The following is a 14,413-nucleotide window of genomic DNA, read 5'->3' on the forward strand; positions in this document are numbered from 1 at the left end:
TTAGTCTAGCCCTGATTGTAAATTGTGCTGCTTTTTACTAGATCTAACTGAAAGAGAACTGATCTTCAAGAAATGCCCAAATGGCCCACCCAGAGGAGACCATTTACAGAGTACAGGTATGAGAGTATGACATCCAACAGGCAGAAAGATACAACCTCACATCCACGCAGAGGAAGATGGGGATGAAAGATGGCTGCCAAAAATGTTAAAATTACTTCATGCCAGAAGAAAATGACTGGTTTTATCAACAGACTTTCTATGACCATTTGTCAGAGGTAAATCCACTTGAGGTCAACAAGTCAGGCGTTGTGATGCTGTGAAACCTTTTTTCTACCATTCTGGTTGCAGCAATTCGCTGTTTCCTCTCACTATATCTATCTGGCACAACAAAACCAAGAGCATCTCTTCTTTGACCAGTTTGCTCCCCTTTGAAACTCTATTCTCTCTTACTAAACAGGATCTTGCAGCAGCTGGAATATACCACAAAGAGTGTCTACACAGTTTGGGTACCCTTTCTTCATTTTCCTGTATTTTTGGCCAATCATTGTAGCTTGTACTACCACTAACTGTTGTATGGATTTTTTTCCTTCTCCTATTCATTTAGCTAAAAAATAGACAACAGCAGTTTCAGATACATAACAGAAACTTTTCTTTAAACATAATAGTGTTCAATGAATTTCTGAAGCAAGAAAATAAGATGGATATTCCAGACACAAAACCTGCACAAACTTAAAAACAAAATGTGAAAAAAGAGGCACACAGATCACTCTTGAAACCTTGTAGGGCATATGTAACAGTCAGATTCAAAGTGAATATAAGCACAAAAACATAATTCTAGTTCAAAATACGGACTTGTACTCTGTGCTGATGCTTTTTCTGTGCAGGTTGACTGCACGCTGGTAATCGATTTACTCTGCATGTGTCACACTAGCGGGCAGAGGCCATTCCTAACTAACCGTAAATGTAGCAGAAAACACATATAATAATTGCAAAAAAAATTTATCAATGCAGTTTAATCTAAGTCGCACCGATAAGAGCAGAGTAAACCTGCAGAACTGCTAATTACACTGGTTTAAAGTAAAACATTTGTGGACACCTAACTGTTTTGTATTAGACCTTTGCCCATACCCAATTTTACAGATTCTGCTGTTTTGGCCCTCTACTCCAATACAACAAACAGTTTCAGTAAAAGAAATCATTACCATCAGAACTTCCAAGCAGTTCTGCAGCTTTTGGTGGATGATCCAAACTCCCTCAGTCCATCACAGATTAATAAACTCAGTACGTGTAGGGCCTGTAGGTATCTAAAGCACCTTCATCTCCTCTGCTAGTAGCAGCAGCCTCTTTAAACAACAACTCCCAGTTCAAACAAGCCCAGTGTTCACTCTTATTTCATCACTTTTATTTTAGGCAACTGTGTAAATACTTTCTGAGCTGCCTTTGTGATCTTCTGAAACAGAAGGGTAAAAATGTAAAATATCACAAAATAAGGGCTTTATGTGACCTGAGGGCCACAGGTATTCAAATCCTTCCCCTCCCAAATTTAACCACAGGATGAATGAGACTAACAGCCTATTTCAATATTCCCTTTTAGCCATATCTCTGAGATTAGTTTCTGTTCATTTCCCCAGTTTGTAAAGTAAAAATAAAAGGAAGCTGTAAAATTATTTCAACATGTCCCTTGCCAACACAGGGTGGCTGAATTATTTTCTGCAGTTCCTACATTTTTGCAGGTCAAATGCCATGGTTGTGGGTGACACCTGTGGGAGAAAGGTATACTGGCCTTCATGTTTCAGGACATACACCCACTAACAGTGGCCTTGAATTGAAAAGGTTTCTCTCCAAGTTCTGAAAGCAGGTGATAGAGAGAAGTAGAAATAAGTGAGGGAACATGCATACTACTACGAGAAGAGGATGTAGAGCAGAAAAGGGAGGTGCAAACATTTCTGCATTTCCAAAAGTATTCATTGCCTCACAGACTGCCACGGATCCTGACTGAAGACAGATCATAACTCTTCTCATCCTCAGGATTTCAGGTAGTGTAAATATTCATATCAAAATAACTAGCTTTACTTTGGACATCTTAAAAATTCTCATGAAATTCTTTGGAACTGAGTGGTTAAATGAGGGTGTAAAAGTCAGGCAGGGGAAGGGAGTGCTCATTTTTAGTACAAAGTGTAGCTCTTAGGAAAACCACGTGCCAAGGCACAATGGTCAGAATGCAAGCCCAGGTTGGGCAAAGCCTCCAAAGCTTAGGAAGGGTACCTTAATCACCAGGTTACCAGTTGGTTCAGGATCAGAGGACTGAGAACAGGCTGCAGGAGAGAACACACTCCCACTGATCCTGGAATTGAACACACAAGGCAGCATGACTCTAGCATGGTGGTTTGGATGCTCAGCATGTGGTTCAGGTCTCTGCTTTACTAATATCAAACAACTACTGGATCAAGCATCCAGACTTCACCTTTCCCAGGTGACCAAAGTGGCTAGTAGACCAGTGAACCTCACAGAAATACACACAAGTTCTCTCTCTCAAGCCTGAAAAATGCTTGATTGCTCCATGCAGACCCAGTTCAGGTACCCTCTATAAACAGGAGATGAAGATGTTGGTTTGAAATTCTTCAGGTAAAAATGTTCAGCTCAGCCCTGTTCCCTAGATATGCTCTGGGAGTACCGGCACCTCCAGGCACAGCAGTAAGAGATATCTGATTTGAAGGTCCTAAAAATGCTTAGGTATGAGCTCAGCTGCGGGGCATTCACCTCTGAAGCACTCCTGAGAATGCTTCATAGCAGTTGTGAAGCCCTGAAAAGCTTTGAAACCAAGACTCAGATCCCAGAGGCATCTCTAACACTCATGGCAGCTGGCTTTGAGGACTGCAAATTTTGATTTAAGCATGTAAATTGTGGGTGGAGAGAGATTTAAATGTCCAGTTGCTTTTGTTGATCTAATGCTTAACCTTTCACCTGATGCCATCTTACACTGACTTTAGTACATGTTTTAGTAGTCCTTATACGGGTGAAGACAATGGAAATTTCTGAATTTACCCTAATATTTGTCAACAGTATTAGACTGATCTAAAATATGCTAATAAGAAGTACAGGTTTGATCTGGATCCACATATGGAAAATCAGTTTATTCCTGGGGTTGGTTTTTTTGTCTGCTTTGGTTTTGTCCTGTAAAAGCATACTTGGAAAAAGAAGCAGGACAAGGATGGAAAATCTGCAGGTTCTGATAAGCCATCAGAAAACCAGGGAAAATTTGTTATTATTTAAAATGGGAACTACATGGGGTTGTACGTAAGATACAAGAGTTTACTCAAAAAACAGTAATTAACAAATCCAGCTACAGTTTCCAAATGTGAGTTTACTTACAGCAAGAACATATAAAAATCTAGAGATCTCTAGTAGCCTTCAGAGACATGTAGTGAATCCGATGAATTCACCATGCTTTTTTTTTAGCATAGGATAATAGCATAGGAAATTTAACAAAATAGAAAAAAGTTCAAAGCAGCACAGTGAGAAATTATGCTGTTTCACTCCCTCAGAATCAAAGAATTATTCTATGAAACTTAAGAAAATGGGCTTTTAAAACAAGTTTGGTCTGTGAAAATATTTTTAGCTAAAATCGTGCTCGTCTGATGAAGGATAAATTAAAAAGCTGAGGACATTGAGGATTGATGGGGAAGGGAGAAATAATGCAAAAAAGAACTGCTAGCTGACTGTACTTGGTCTCTGTGCAGTATCTGACCCATTACAGGGACAGCCTCACACTGTATTTGAGAGGGTGCAGGCAACCTCCCACTAGCAGCTTTGTGGTTTTTAAAAGAAGTGAAGAAGCAGTTGCAGAATCATAGAATGGTTTGGGTTGGAAGGGACCTTAAAGCTCATCCAGTTCCAACCCCCCTGCCATGAGCAGGGACATCTTCCACTAGACCAGGTTGCTCAAAGCCTCATCCAGCCTGGCCTTAAACACCTCCAGGGAGGGGACATCCACAGCTTCTCTGGGCAACCTGTGCCAGTCATCCCCTCTCTCTGACACTCATTTGTCTCAGGCTGTATCGATGGAGTCTCTCTCAGTGACAACCAACAGCTTCACTGTGGACCTTTACAAAAAACTGAATGAAACTTCCAAAGGCCAAAACATTTTCTTTTCTCCTTGGAGTATTGCAACTGCTCTCGCCATGGTCTACTTGGGTGCAAAGGGTGACACTGCATCCCAGATGGCTGAGGTAAGCTCTGAAATTAGCAGTATATCACTGTACAGATGCTTCTCACATAAACAGCATTACCTTTCTGCTTATGGGGAACACAAAGGAACAACATGGGAGAACAGTGACCTGCCATAATGTTGGGTACAGGAAATAACCCCACTCATGCTGCCAGCAGTCCTGCAGGTCACTGTTCTACTTTATTTCCAAGATCTCCCTACTCTGCACTACCCCTACATTGAGCTTACACTCACAGTTCACAGAGAATCACAAGTAGTCTGCCAGAGGGAAGTTACTGACATTAGAGATTACTGCTGGATTTGCTTGGAACTCTACCTTCTATTTTAATTGCCTTTTGAACAGAATAATTTGCCTGATATAGTGCTCAAATAGTAACAGACAGCTTTATTAGCAAAATTAATACGGAGCTAAGGTAATCTAGAAAAAGGAGTGCTGCAGATCACTGCTTCCAGACCCCAGCTGGTTCTGTAAGCAGTACATCTGCTTTCTCATATGCACAACCCAAGTCAGTAAGCTCTCCTGAATGTGTGCTGGGCTGCACAGGAGCAGTACAAATACCTCTGCTTGTGACATAGCTACTCATATGGACTCACAACTAATGGAGACATACTAGTACTGAAAACGTGATTTAACATATGCCCACTTTAGCAGAACTTTTCAGTCTTGTACTCTTTTAGGTTATAGGCATTTACCTAAACACATTAAATATATAATTTTACACTTCTGCCACAGTAGTAGGACTCTGAATACACTCTTTATTGTGCTTGGTCATGATCTGAAAATAAATTCCATGTAGCCAAGCAAGAATTGACCATTTATCTAAATAAATTCGTATTTGAGCCATGATATTGGGCTACTATTGAGCAGTAAATGTGACTAAAGTCTGTATAATAATAATACTGTTACAGAGACTAAATCAAGAGTAAGGTCTTGTCCTCAGTAATCTTTAATAGACAAAGTGTCATTGGGCATGACTGTTGAATTACCATAGAAAACTAACATAATACATAAACCTCGGGCTTATGTAATTTATCTTCAAAAAAAAATGTCTTTATGAACATTTGTCATCATCACAGGTTCTTCATTTTAACCAGACTGCAGGAGAAAGAGGTTCATCTGAGACAACGAGGCCTTCTCCGGGGAGACCAAGGAAAAGAAAGATGGTATTTACTACAATGAAAGACTCAGAGAAAAAAATCTCTGAGAAAGGGATAGTTTATCACAGCTACTGCTTTAGCCTTCTAACATTTGCTTGTCTTCAGTCTGTATGTACTGTCTCACTTCACTTAGAACTATATATAGAGAGAAAAAGAGCACAAGCAGATAATGTTGCCATAAAACTCACCAACTCAGGCCTTCAAAAGCAGAACTGAGACATGAAGGGCATTCTGATTGGCCCTAATACTGACTTACTTGGTTTTAGCTTGTCTATGGCAATTTCAATAAAACAATTGTCCTAATGTGCTTAGGACAATTCTCTCTCTTATCAGCTCCAGGGGTTTTTTCCTGTAGCGAAAAACAACTACTGCATTCACACCTGACTCCAGCCCTACCCAATAAACTCCCTTCCACCTTTTTCAAGCCTGGACACATCAGGCAAACAGAATTCTCCTTTAAGCTAACGCATGCTGATTCACCCATGTTCATCAGCTCCCCAGAGATGTGCTACCAGGAAGAACTGCCCAGATCTTTTTCATTAAATGAACTCTAGGCTTCTAAATCTCAAGCAAGCCATGTTTCTTTAGCACAGAAACTAAAAGAAAGCTCTAAGAAACCAGATAAGACAAACTGGAAATAAAAGGGGGGAGAGTGTTCTGTCATTCTTTCCCAAAATGGCAGGGGATAGATCTTCAGGATGAACCATTACATCCACATTCCTTTTAGCAACTCACTGACTTTCTGACTTGTAGTAAACTCTGCCTAACCTGGTCCTTCAGACATTTCCCTCCATTACCTCCTCAGTCTCTTCCCATCCCCTTGTAAAACCCAACCTCTCCTACCCTGTGCCCTCTGGCTACCAAATTCCTTCCCAGGTGTCCTTCCCAGCAGCCCATGTCTCAGCATGAGCGAGAAAAGACGAAACCAAGGAATGCCACCTGACCCACCTTCTGACAAGTCATCATGAGTCAGTGGCACAGACTCTCAGTGTCTCACGTGCAGGGCATGCTATTTGCCGTGGGAGAGGAGACTGCACCCCAGCATCTGGAGGGGAGCAGCTGACAGATAGCAGCATATTCCACCATCAGTGAAGCAACAGCTGGCAACTGCTAGCCACCAAGCTCGTGCTCCCTAAAACCATCAACTTTGACATCCAGGACAAGCTCCAAAATCCAAACAGCAACAGCTAAATTCACATGAAACTGAGAAAATCTGAATAGTTGCTAAGTCCATGCCCTGACATTAGTGTCTGTTAGAACAAAGCACCTCCTCAAAAGCTGCAAGGCTGCCTTGATGGGTCCTTGTGACACTAAAAATTAGGCTTGACCAGGACTGAAATGAGGAGATTCAACTTCCTGGGTGCACCATCAGCTGATGTCCCCAAAGGCCTACACAGGACTGCAGAAATGGATCATTGCCCTACAGACAGAAAACAACTTGTCCAGTCATAGACAGTGCTGCAAACATGCAATATATGCAAAAAAGAGTTCCATCCCCCTAAATTCCTTTTTAATTAAAACAATTTGGGCATTTTAAAGAACCACAGCAGGTGGCAATACTTCAGACAGAAAAAAAAATAAATTCTATATTAATTGGTGTCTCTTTCCAAGGACCCTGATCACAAGCAAGCTAAAAACATCCACTCTGGCTTCAAAGAGCTCCTGTCTGCCATCAACAAACGCAGAAGCACCTACTTGCTGAAGAGTGCCAACCGACTGTATGAGGAAAAGACCTACCCGTTACTGCCTGTGAGCTGAACACCTTTACTTAAGAACATTTTGACATTAAGAGGGATTGTCAATGGAGGTGGTAAAAATATTCCAAACGATAGCACTGTGGTTTCAGTGGGAACATGAGGATAGCCATATGGGGCTAGTCTTCCACAGACAGGAGGTCCATTTGCCTCCAAAAGTGGCCAACAGTTTAGGAAGTGTAGAGAACTCAGACAACAGGCACAATACAGCTTTATTCAGTGGCATTCCAATTTTCTCTCTTATGTTCCCTACTCTGCTTTGTAACTCTTAAAATTATATTTTCCTTTTTGTCCACTATTGGGCAGATTTTCTTCATGCAGTTGTCCATTATAGCTTCAACACCTCATTCCTGAACAGTAATAATCACTCTCTGGAGTGTACCATTCACTGGATCATTTATAAATGTTGCAATATATATATATTAATGTAAATATTTAGACCTCTATTTAATAGACTAACTATTTTAGCACAGATCTTAGCACATATCCCTGTGGTAGTCCAGTAGTAGTAACCCTTCACAGGGAATCACACAGAATCACACAGAATCACACAGAATGTTGGGGACTGGAAGGGACCTCGAAAGATCATCTAGTCCAATCCCCCTGCCAAAGCAGGAACCTAAATGAGATCACACAGAAAGGCATCCAGGCGGGTCTTGAATGTCTCCAGAGAAGGAGACTCCACAACCTCCCTGGGCAGCCTGTTCCAGTGCTCCAGTTCTGGAGCACTGGAGCACTGGAACTGGAGCTCCGGGAACATTGATGCTCAGCCTTTGGTGAGAAGTCTTACAAAATGCCTGTTGGTAATCCAAATAGACTGTAGTGGCTCAACCTCCTTACTCATACCCTTCCCCACACCTTCAAAAAACCCCAACAGATTTGTGATTTAGGACTTCCTATTACAAAATGCTGTTGACACTCCTCCAATACATCATGCTTATCCATATGCTCACTAGACCTATTCTACTCATTCACCCCACACAGACTAATGAGTTTGTAATTACCTGTATCTTTGAAAGCTTTTTAAAAATTGATGTATTAATCATCTTACAACTTCCTGGAAGGTGGTTTAAAATGAGATTATTGTTCTTTGATCTTGGAGTTTGTTTTGATCTCCTGAGTACTTAGTAATTTGTCTTTCTGAATGCTTATTGCTCATTTTGTCCATAATCTCATGTACCTACGCTTCATAGAGAATCTACAGAATTTCCTGCTGGCAATCTCCATTAACTGTTTCACAGCAGGCAGCAATGCAAATGTTAATTCTGCTTTTCTGCCATGACTTTATTCTACCAGAACATTCCCTTTATACCTGACCCTCTATTGTCCTCAGAAACTCTTGGCAGGTTCCTTGCTTCTAAAGCAAACTAAAAACCTTGTTTCAACTTTGTAGGAGACTACCCTTCCCCCTTTTACTGAACTCTACATTATAAAGCAGGAAAAAAGTATTTAAATTATATAAAATGTCATTTTGAGAAATTAAAAAAAATGTGAAGAATGTTTGTTTCATGGGATATTTCAAAAATTACAAATTTGCACTGTGGATTTCAAACATAAAAATCTGAAGTATCAGTTTCCTGGGGACTAAAGTTTGATCAGTCATTACCTAATATTTAGCACAGAATGTATCAGACCTTATTTTAAGGGTCATCCCATTTCAAACAAGTTATATTTTCTGCAATTATATATTTGCAGATTGTGTAATTTGTTGAAGTTATTATTTCTAACATTTTTATAACTCAACTTTAACTAAATAAGCATACATTTTTGAATTCTATCTTTCAGAAATTCTTACAGTTCGTTACAAGCTATTACAGTGCAAAGCCACAAGCTGTAGACTTTAAGACAGCTGCAGAACAAGCCAGAGCACTGATCAATACATGGGTTGAAAATGAAACTGAGAGTAAGTACCAGTCTGATGGCTTTTTCCTCATCTCACTTTCAAATAATTTTTATTTCCACATTTATTACTCTTGCAGCCAAAGATCCATAAGAGATGGAAACTCAGGGGAGGTATGAACAAAGTGCAGTTAAATGGCTTGAAGAAGGCCTCTCTCCAAACCTAACTGCTGCTCCTTACATGGTCCTTCCCTTGAGTTTTCATGCTGTAGCCTCTTCTCAATTATTTCTGTTCAGAGAGAGGCACGGGTAGGTGGAGCAGCTCCACTCTGATTAGTGAGGGTTTCACTTCTGCATTCTTCAGCTGCTTGCAACCAATTTCACAGAACATCCAAACTTCTTCACTCTACCCACTTTCCAATGCCATTTACTAACAAAATTGCAATAAATATATATTTTAAAAATATAGAGAGATACTTCAAAAGCCATTTTTACCATATGTATACTATGAAAAATGTACAGTAAAAAATCTCGCAAATGCTAACATTTTTGCCAGATAGGGAGGCACAAAGAAGGCACAATTAAAACTGGCAAGTCACACAGTCACGCTGGAATAACAATCCTATTTGTCTGATTATGAAGGGAAAATCCAGGATCTGCTGCCTGCAGGATCTCTTGATTCTCGCACTGTACTGGTCTTAGTAAATGCCATTTATTTCAAAGGAAAATGGGAAAAGAAATTTCTGGAGAAAAATACTTCTGAGACACTCTTCAGACTGAGCAAGGTAAATTCCTTGTCTATATGCCTATTGTCATATGTCAATATGTCTATTACCGATGAGCAAGAAACCACTAAATATTTCACTGTCATTTCGTATGGCACTGCAACACTACTCATAGTGGTATAAACTCAGTGAGAATGGCAAATATGAAAATGTCAGCATTATCTTATTTACACATATCCATGAGAATATTATTTTCACTTTAATTAAGAGCTCTTCAGTATCGAAACACTTGAGAAAACCATGGTTAAGCAGCTAAAGTATAAGAGGAAGTTTCCGTAAGTACCAAGGTCTCATTTTCAAAAGGGACTGAGTTGCTCTTGAGAGCAATGCTTACACACCTACCTCTCTTTTCTGTTTTTGAGACACAGTCTATACTCTGAGTTCAAGGAAACTGAACCAACTGCTCTTTCCCCACGCACCCTGGGCGTTGCATAAAACCTCAGAGGAAATTTTCATGGGAGTTCGTCATTTTAGCTGAGTGCGTGAGGATGATTTATTCCGTATACACTGAGGGCACATTATTGAGCTAACAGCATTTAAACCATCATGCCCTGACGATTCACAGTAGCTGACTGCATGCATATTTTTGGACTGAGTCAAAGGCAAGCAAAATTATTTGTCAATGGAAGCATATATCTTGTTTGACACAGATTACGAGGGCAAACACATTTTGTATGCCAGGCAATGCGATGTGACTGTGTATCTGAAACCTACTATGCTACATGTGCGGTTTTAGGATCTCTCATGGTTGTGGTGGGCAGACCCCGGCTGGCCGCCAGGCCCCCACCAAACTGCTCTAAAACACCCTCTTCTCAACAGGACTGGGGGAGAAAAAGAGGAAGAAAAGCTCATGGGTTGAGATAAGGACAGGGAGATCATTTGCCAATTACCATCACGGGCAAAACAGACTCGGCTTAGGGAAATTCATTTAATTGATTGCCAATTAATCAGAGTAGGATAATGAGAAATAAGACCAAATATAAAACACCTTTCTCTCACCCCTCCCTTCTTCCCAGGCTCAACTTCACTCCCAAGTCTTCTACCTATCTCCCAAAGCAGAGCAAGGGGATGGGGAACAGGGGTTGTGGTCAGTTCATAGCACTTTGTCTCTGCTGCTCCTTCCTCCTCTCACTTTTCCCCTGCTCCAGTGTGGGGTCTCACTCACAGGATACAGCCCTTCCCACAGGCTACAGTTCTTCAAGAACTGCTCCAGCATGGGTCCTTACCGTAGGGTGTGGTCCTTCAGGAACGGACTGCTCCAGCACGGGTCCCCTGCAGGGTCACAGGTTCTGCCAGTAAACCCACTCCTGAGTGGGCTCCTCTCCAAGGGGTCACAGGTGCTGCCGGAAAACCTGCTCCTGAGTGGGATCCTCTCCACAGGGTGACATGTCCCGCCAGGAGCATGCTCCAGCATGGGCTCTCCATGGGTTGCAGTGTCTTTCAGCACACATCCACCTGTTCCAGCATGGGGTCCTCCACGGGCTGCAGGGTGGATATCTGCACCACCATGGTCTTCACCAAAGGCTGCAGGGGAACATCTGGTGTCTGTGTTGTTTTCTCTCTCACATTTTCTTACTCTTCTCTCCCAGATGCTGTTGCACAGCAGTTTTTACCCTTTCTTAAATATGTTACCACAAAGGTGTTACCAATGTCGCTGGCTGGCTCAGCTTTGGTCAGTGGTGGGTCTCTCTCGGGGCCGACTGGAACTGGCTCTGCCTGACATGGAGGCAGCTTCTTTTGTCTCCTCACAGAATCATCAATGCAGCCTCCCTGCTACCAAAACCTTGCCACGTAAATGCAACACATTGGTGCACAGAGAGGGTTTAATTCACAGGGTACCCAATACAAAGCCTGCAAACAGATAAACTTTTGCACTCAAATGTAACTCACATGTAAAGGCCAGTGGATATACTAGTAAAAGCTCTGTGAACATAATACAGCAGAAGACTTCAGAAGCCTACTGAGTAATCCAATTCCATTTGGTAATCTGGTCCTCTATGGTTTGAGGAAAAACCAGCACAGGTCACAAAAAATATGGTTCAGAGGGCAAAGTGAGACAATGAGTATTGCCCAAAAATATAAAATAAGCAAAAGAGTTGATGGCATCCAAGGGAATAATTTTTTCCACCCAAAGTCCTCACTCCAAAAATTTAATATTTGTGAGAAAACATGAAACACTTATAGTAGTTACTTGCTAATCAACGCTAACTCCTTTATTTTAAAATGAGAAATTTAATTCATGTGATTCAGTTAGCAGGTAGATACTGTATGTGTCTATGATGATTTTTTAAAGATCCCAATGCCTTTGAAAAGGGCATATATGTGGTACTGTCCAAAGGAAAGGGTACTGAGTACACAAGTGCTGCTGAGTCTTGTACTTGTTTACAGTTTTCTTTCAGTTCAATGAAGTGAGTCATCTTTATCATCCATTTTAAGGAACAAAGTAACACTATTTTTTGTCTGAATTTTTTCACAGACCAAGACTAAACCAGTACAGATGATGTTTCTGAGAGACACGTTTTTGATACACCATGAAACAACCATGAAATTCAAAATCATTGAGCTTCCATATGTGGAAAATGAACTCAGCATGTTTGTTCTCCTACCAGATGACATCAATGATAACACTACTGGTCTGGAGCTGGTAAAACTGACGTACTGTTACATAGCATACACTATGAGACAGTAACAGAAACAGATGAAAGGAGCGAGGAAGAACAAGCTTCCAAATCAGGGTAGAATAGGTTCTCATGTGTGCACTTTGTTTCATAAACTGTAACACCACAATTTCTCAGTTTAGGATTCGGGGCATCTGATAAAATTGCAAACATGGTATTTTACTCAGGGATACACCCAAAAAGTACATCCACACAACTGTCTTAGCCCATTTGGTGTCCCCTTTTCTATTGCTAGAATAGCACAAGGAAAGCAAGGACCAAATCTGAATCACTGTGCCTTAGGTTTATCCTCTTCATTTTTATGTCATTTGCAGTTTGAATTTGCATCTGATATTTTGTGGTGACGTTTCTCAAACTAAGTGCTGACTACCCTGACCCAGAAGGCATCAATAACCACTCATGACCATGCCAGGATCAGTTTCAGATTCTAAACAGATCAGGGGCAAACATGTTTATATTTGTACCTGAAGTCCCATGTGTTCCACTTATTTACCGCTAAGAGAAAAGTCATCCATATGCACACATAGCAAGCACCTATTAGATTATGAATCACACATTGCAAAAAAGCAATACTTTTCATACCAGAAAAAAAAAAAAATTAACTACTCCAACAGTTCAGGTCTTCAAGGAAATAGAATGCAAGTCGTTGATAGTCTGATCTCACGCTCATTACAGGTTGAAAGAGAGCTGACCTATGAGAAACTGGCTGAATGGACCAAATCAGCCAGCATGATGAAAGCTGAAGTGAATCTGTACCTGCCCAAGCTGAAGCTGGAAGAGAATTATGACCTTAAATCCACTCTGAGCAGCATGGGGATACGAAATGCTTTTGACCCTGTTCAGGCTGATTTCACAGAGATGTCAGCTAAGAAGGATCTTTTCATTTCAAAAGTTATTCATAAAGCTTTTGTGGAGGTGAATGAAGAAGGTACTGAGGCAGCAGCTGCCACAGGTGTCCTGGTGCTGAGATCAAAACCACCAAAAATGACTTTTAAAGCTGACCACCCCTTCCTCTTCTTCATCAAACACAACAAGTCCCAAACCATCCTCTTCTTTGGCAGACTCTGCTTACCCTAGTCAGTTACTCCTTTCCCTGCAGAGCACGAGACACTCAATTTCCAACTCAGAGGCAAACACCAAAACCTGAAACTCCTGCTGCAACTGGGGGGAGTGGGACCTGAACCCTTTCTCCATCAGACCACACAATTGAGGGGCTGAGGCACAGCTCCTCCTGCGCTCCTCTCCTGCCCCAAAGGGACAACCATGGCAGTGGGGAGTGCACAATGCCTTGGATCCACAGAGCAATCCTGGTTGCCATTCAGACCAGGTCATTGAGGGTAGCTCTGTCCCCTAACCACTATTAGCTATGCCATTTCTTTCCCTTCCCCTCATGGCAGTGTGTACAAAGATATGGTAAAGCAGGTCCCCTCCTCACCCTCATGACTAGAGCCCCTGATTCAGGTGTGGTCTCAGCACCTACTCCCACCCCAGAGCAGTTAGACCCTGCTGCCATTTAGCCCCTCATTAGATCCTTGCATTGCAAATGGTGACAGACCCGCCCTCCTAAGGCCTGGGGCCACTCCCTTGCCTTCCTTCCACAACCCAGCTGTAAGTCATCACCAGTTCCCAATTTCACCTCAACTGGCCTCACATGACTCTACTGATTCCTTAAAAAAATAATAAATTAAAAAATACATCTCTGTGAGGGCTATTTGCCTCGCGCGGACCTCAGGTACGTGGGAAGAGACCAAGCCCGTATAGCCTCTGGCTACAGCAACACCTCACTTGCGTTCAAAACAACCTGCGCTTCAAAATTAATTAATTAACAATAATAACAACCCCTCAGGAACTGGTGGTGTTTTCTGTCAGCTCTGCCACGAGAGGGAGGCAGAGGTGGAAAATCATCGGGTGCGGCGAGGCAAGACCCGCGCAGATATAAAGGGGGGAGCACGGAGGGGCTGTGAGGGCTCT

General features: G+C 41.7%; 1 protein-coding gene across 1 annotated transcript; it reads left to right on the top strand.

Annotated features, from left to right (window-relative positions):
• The first annotated feature begins 4,052 nt into the window (after positions 1–4,052).
• Positions 4,053–13,519, top strand: LOC104526464 (heterochromatin-associated protein MENT). Its single transcript, XM_010169955.2, has 7 exons — positions 4,053–4,229; positions 5,306–5,392; positions 6,998–7,135; positions 8,926–9,043; positions 9,622–9,764; positions 12,241–12,408; positions 13,118–13,519. The coding sequence occupies exons 1-7, from the start codon at positions 4,062–4,064 to the stop codon at positions 13,517–13,519; spliced, it is 1,224 nt and encodes a 407-aa protein (XP_010168257.1). The 5' UTR covers positions 4,053–4,061.
• The last annotated feature ends 894 nt before the right edge of the window (positions 13,520–14,413 follow it).

Source organism: Antrostomus carolinensis, unplaced genomic scaffold, assembly GCF_000700745.2.
Source record: "Antrostomus carolinensis isolate BGI_N321 unplaced genomic scaffold, ASM70074v2 scaffold9930, whole genome shotgun sequence".
Lineage (NCBI taxonomy): Eukaryota > Metazoa > Chordata > Aves > Caprimulgiformes > Caprimulgidae > Antrostomus > Antrostomus carolinensis.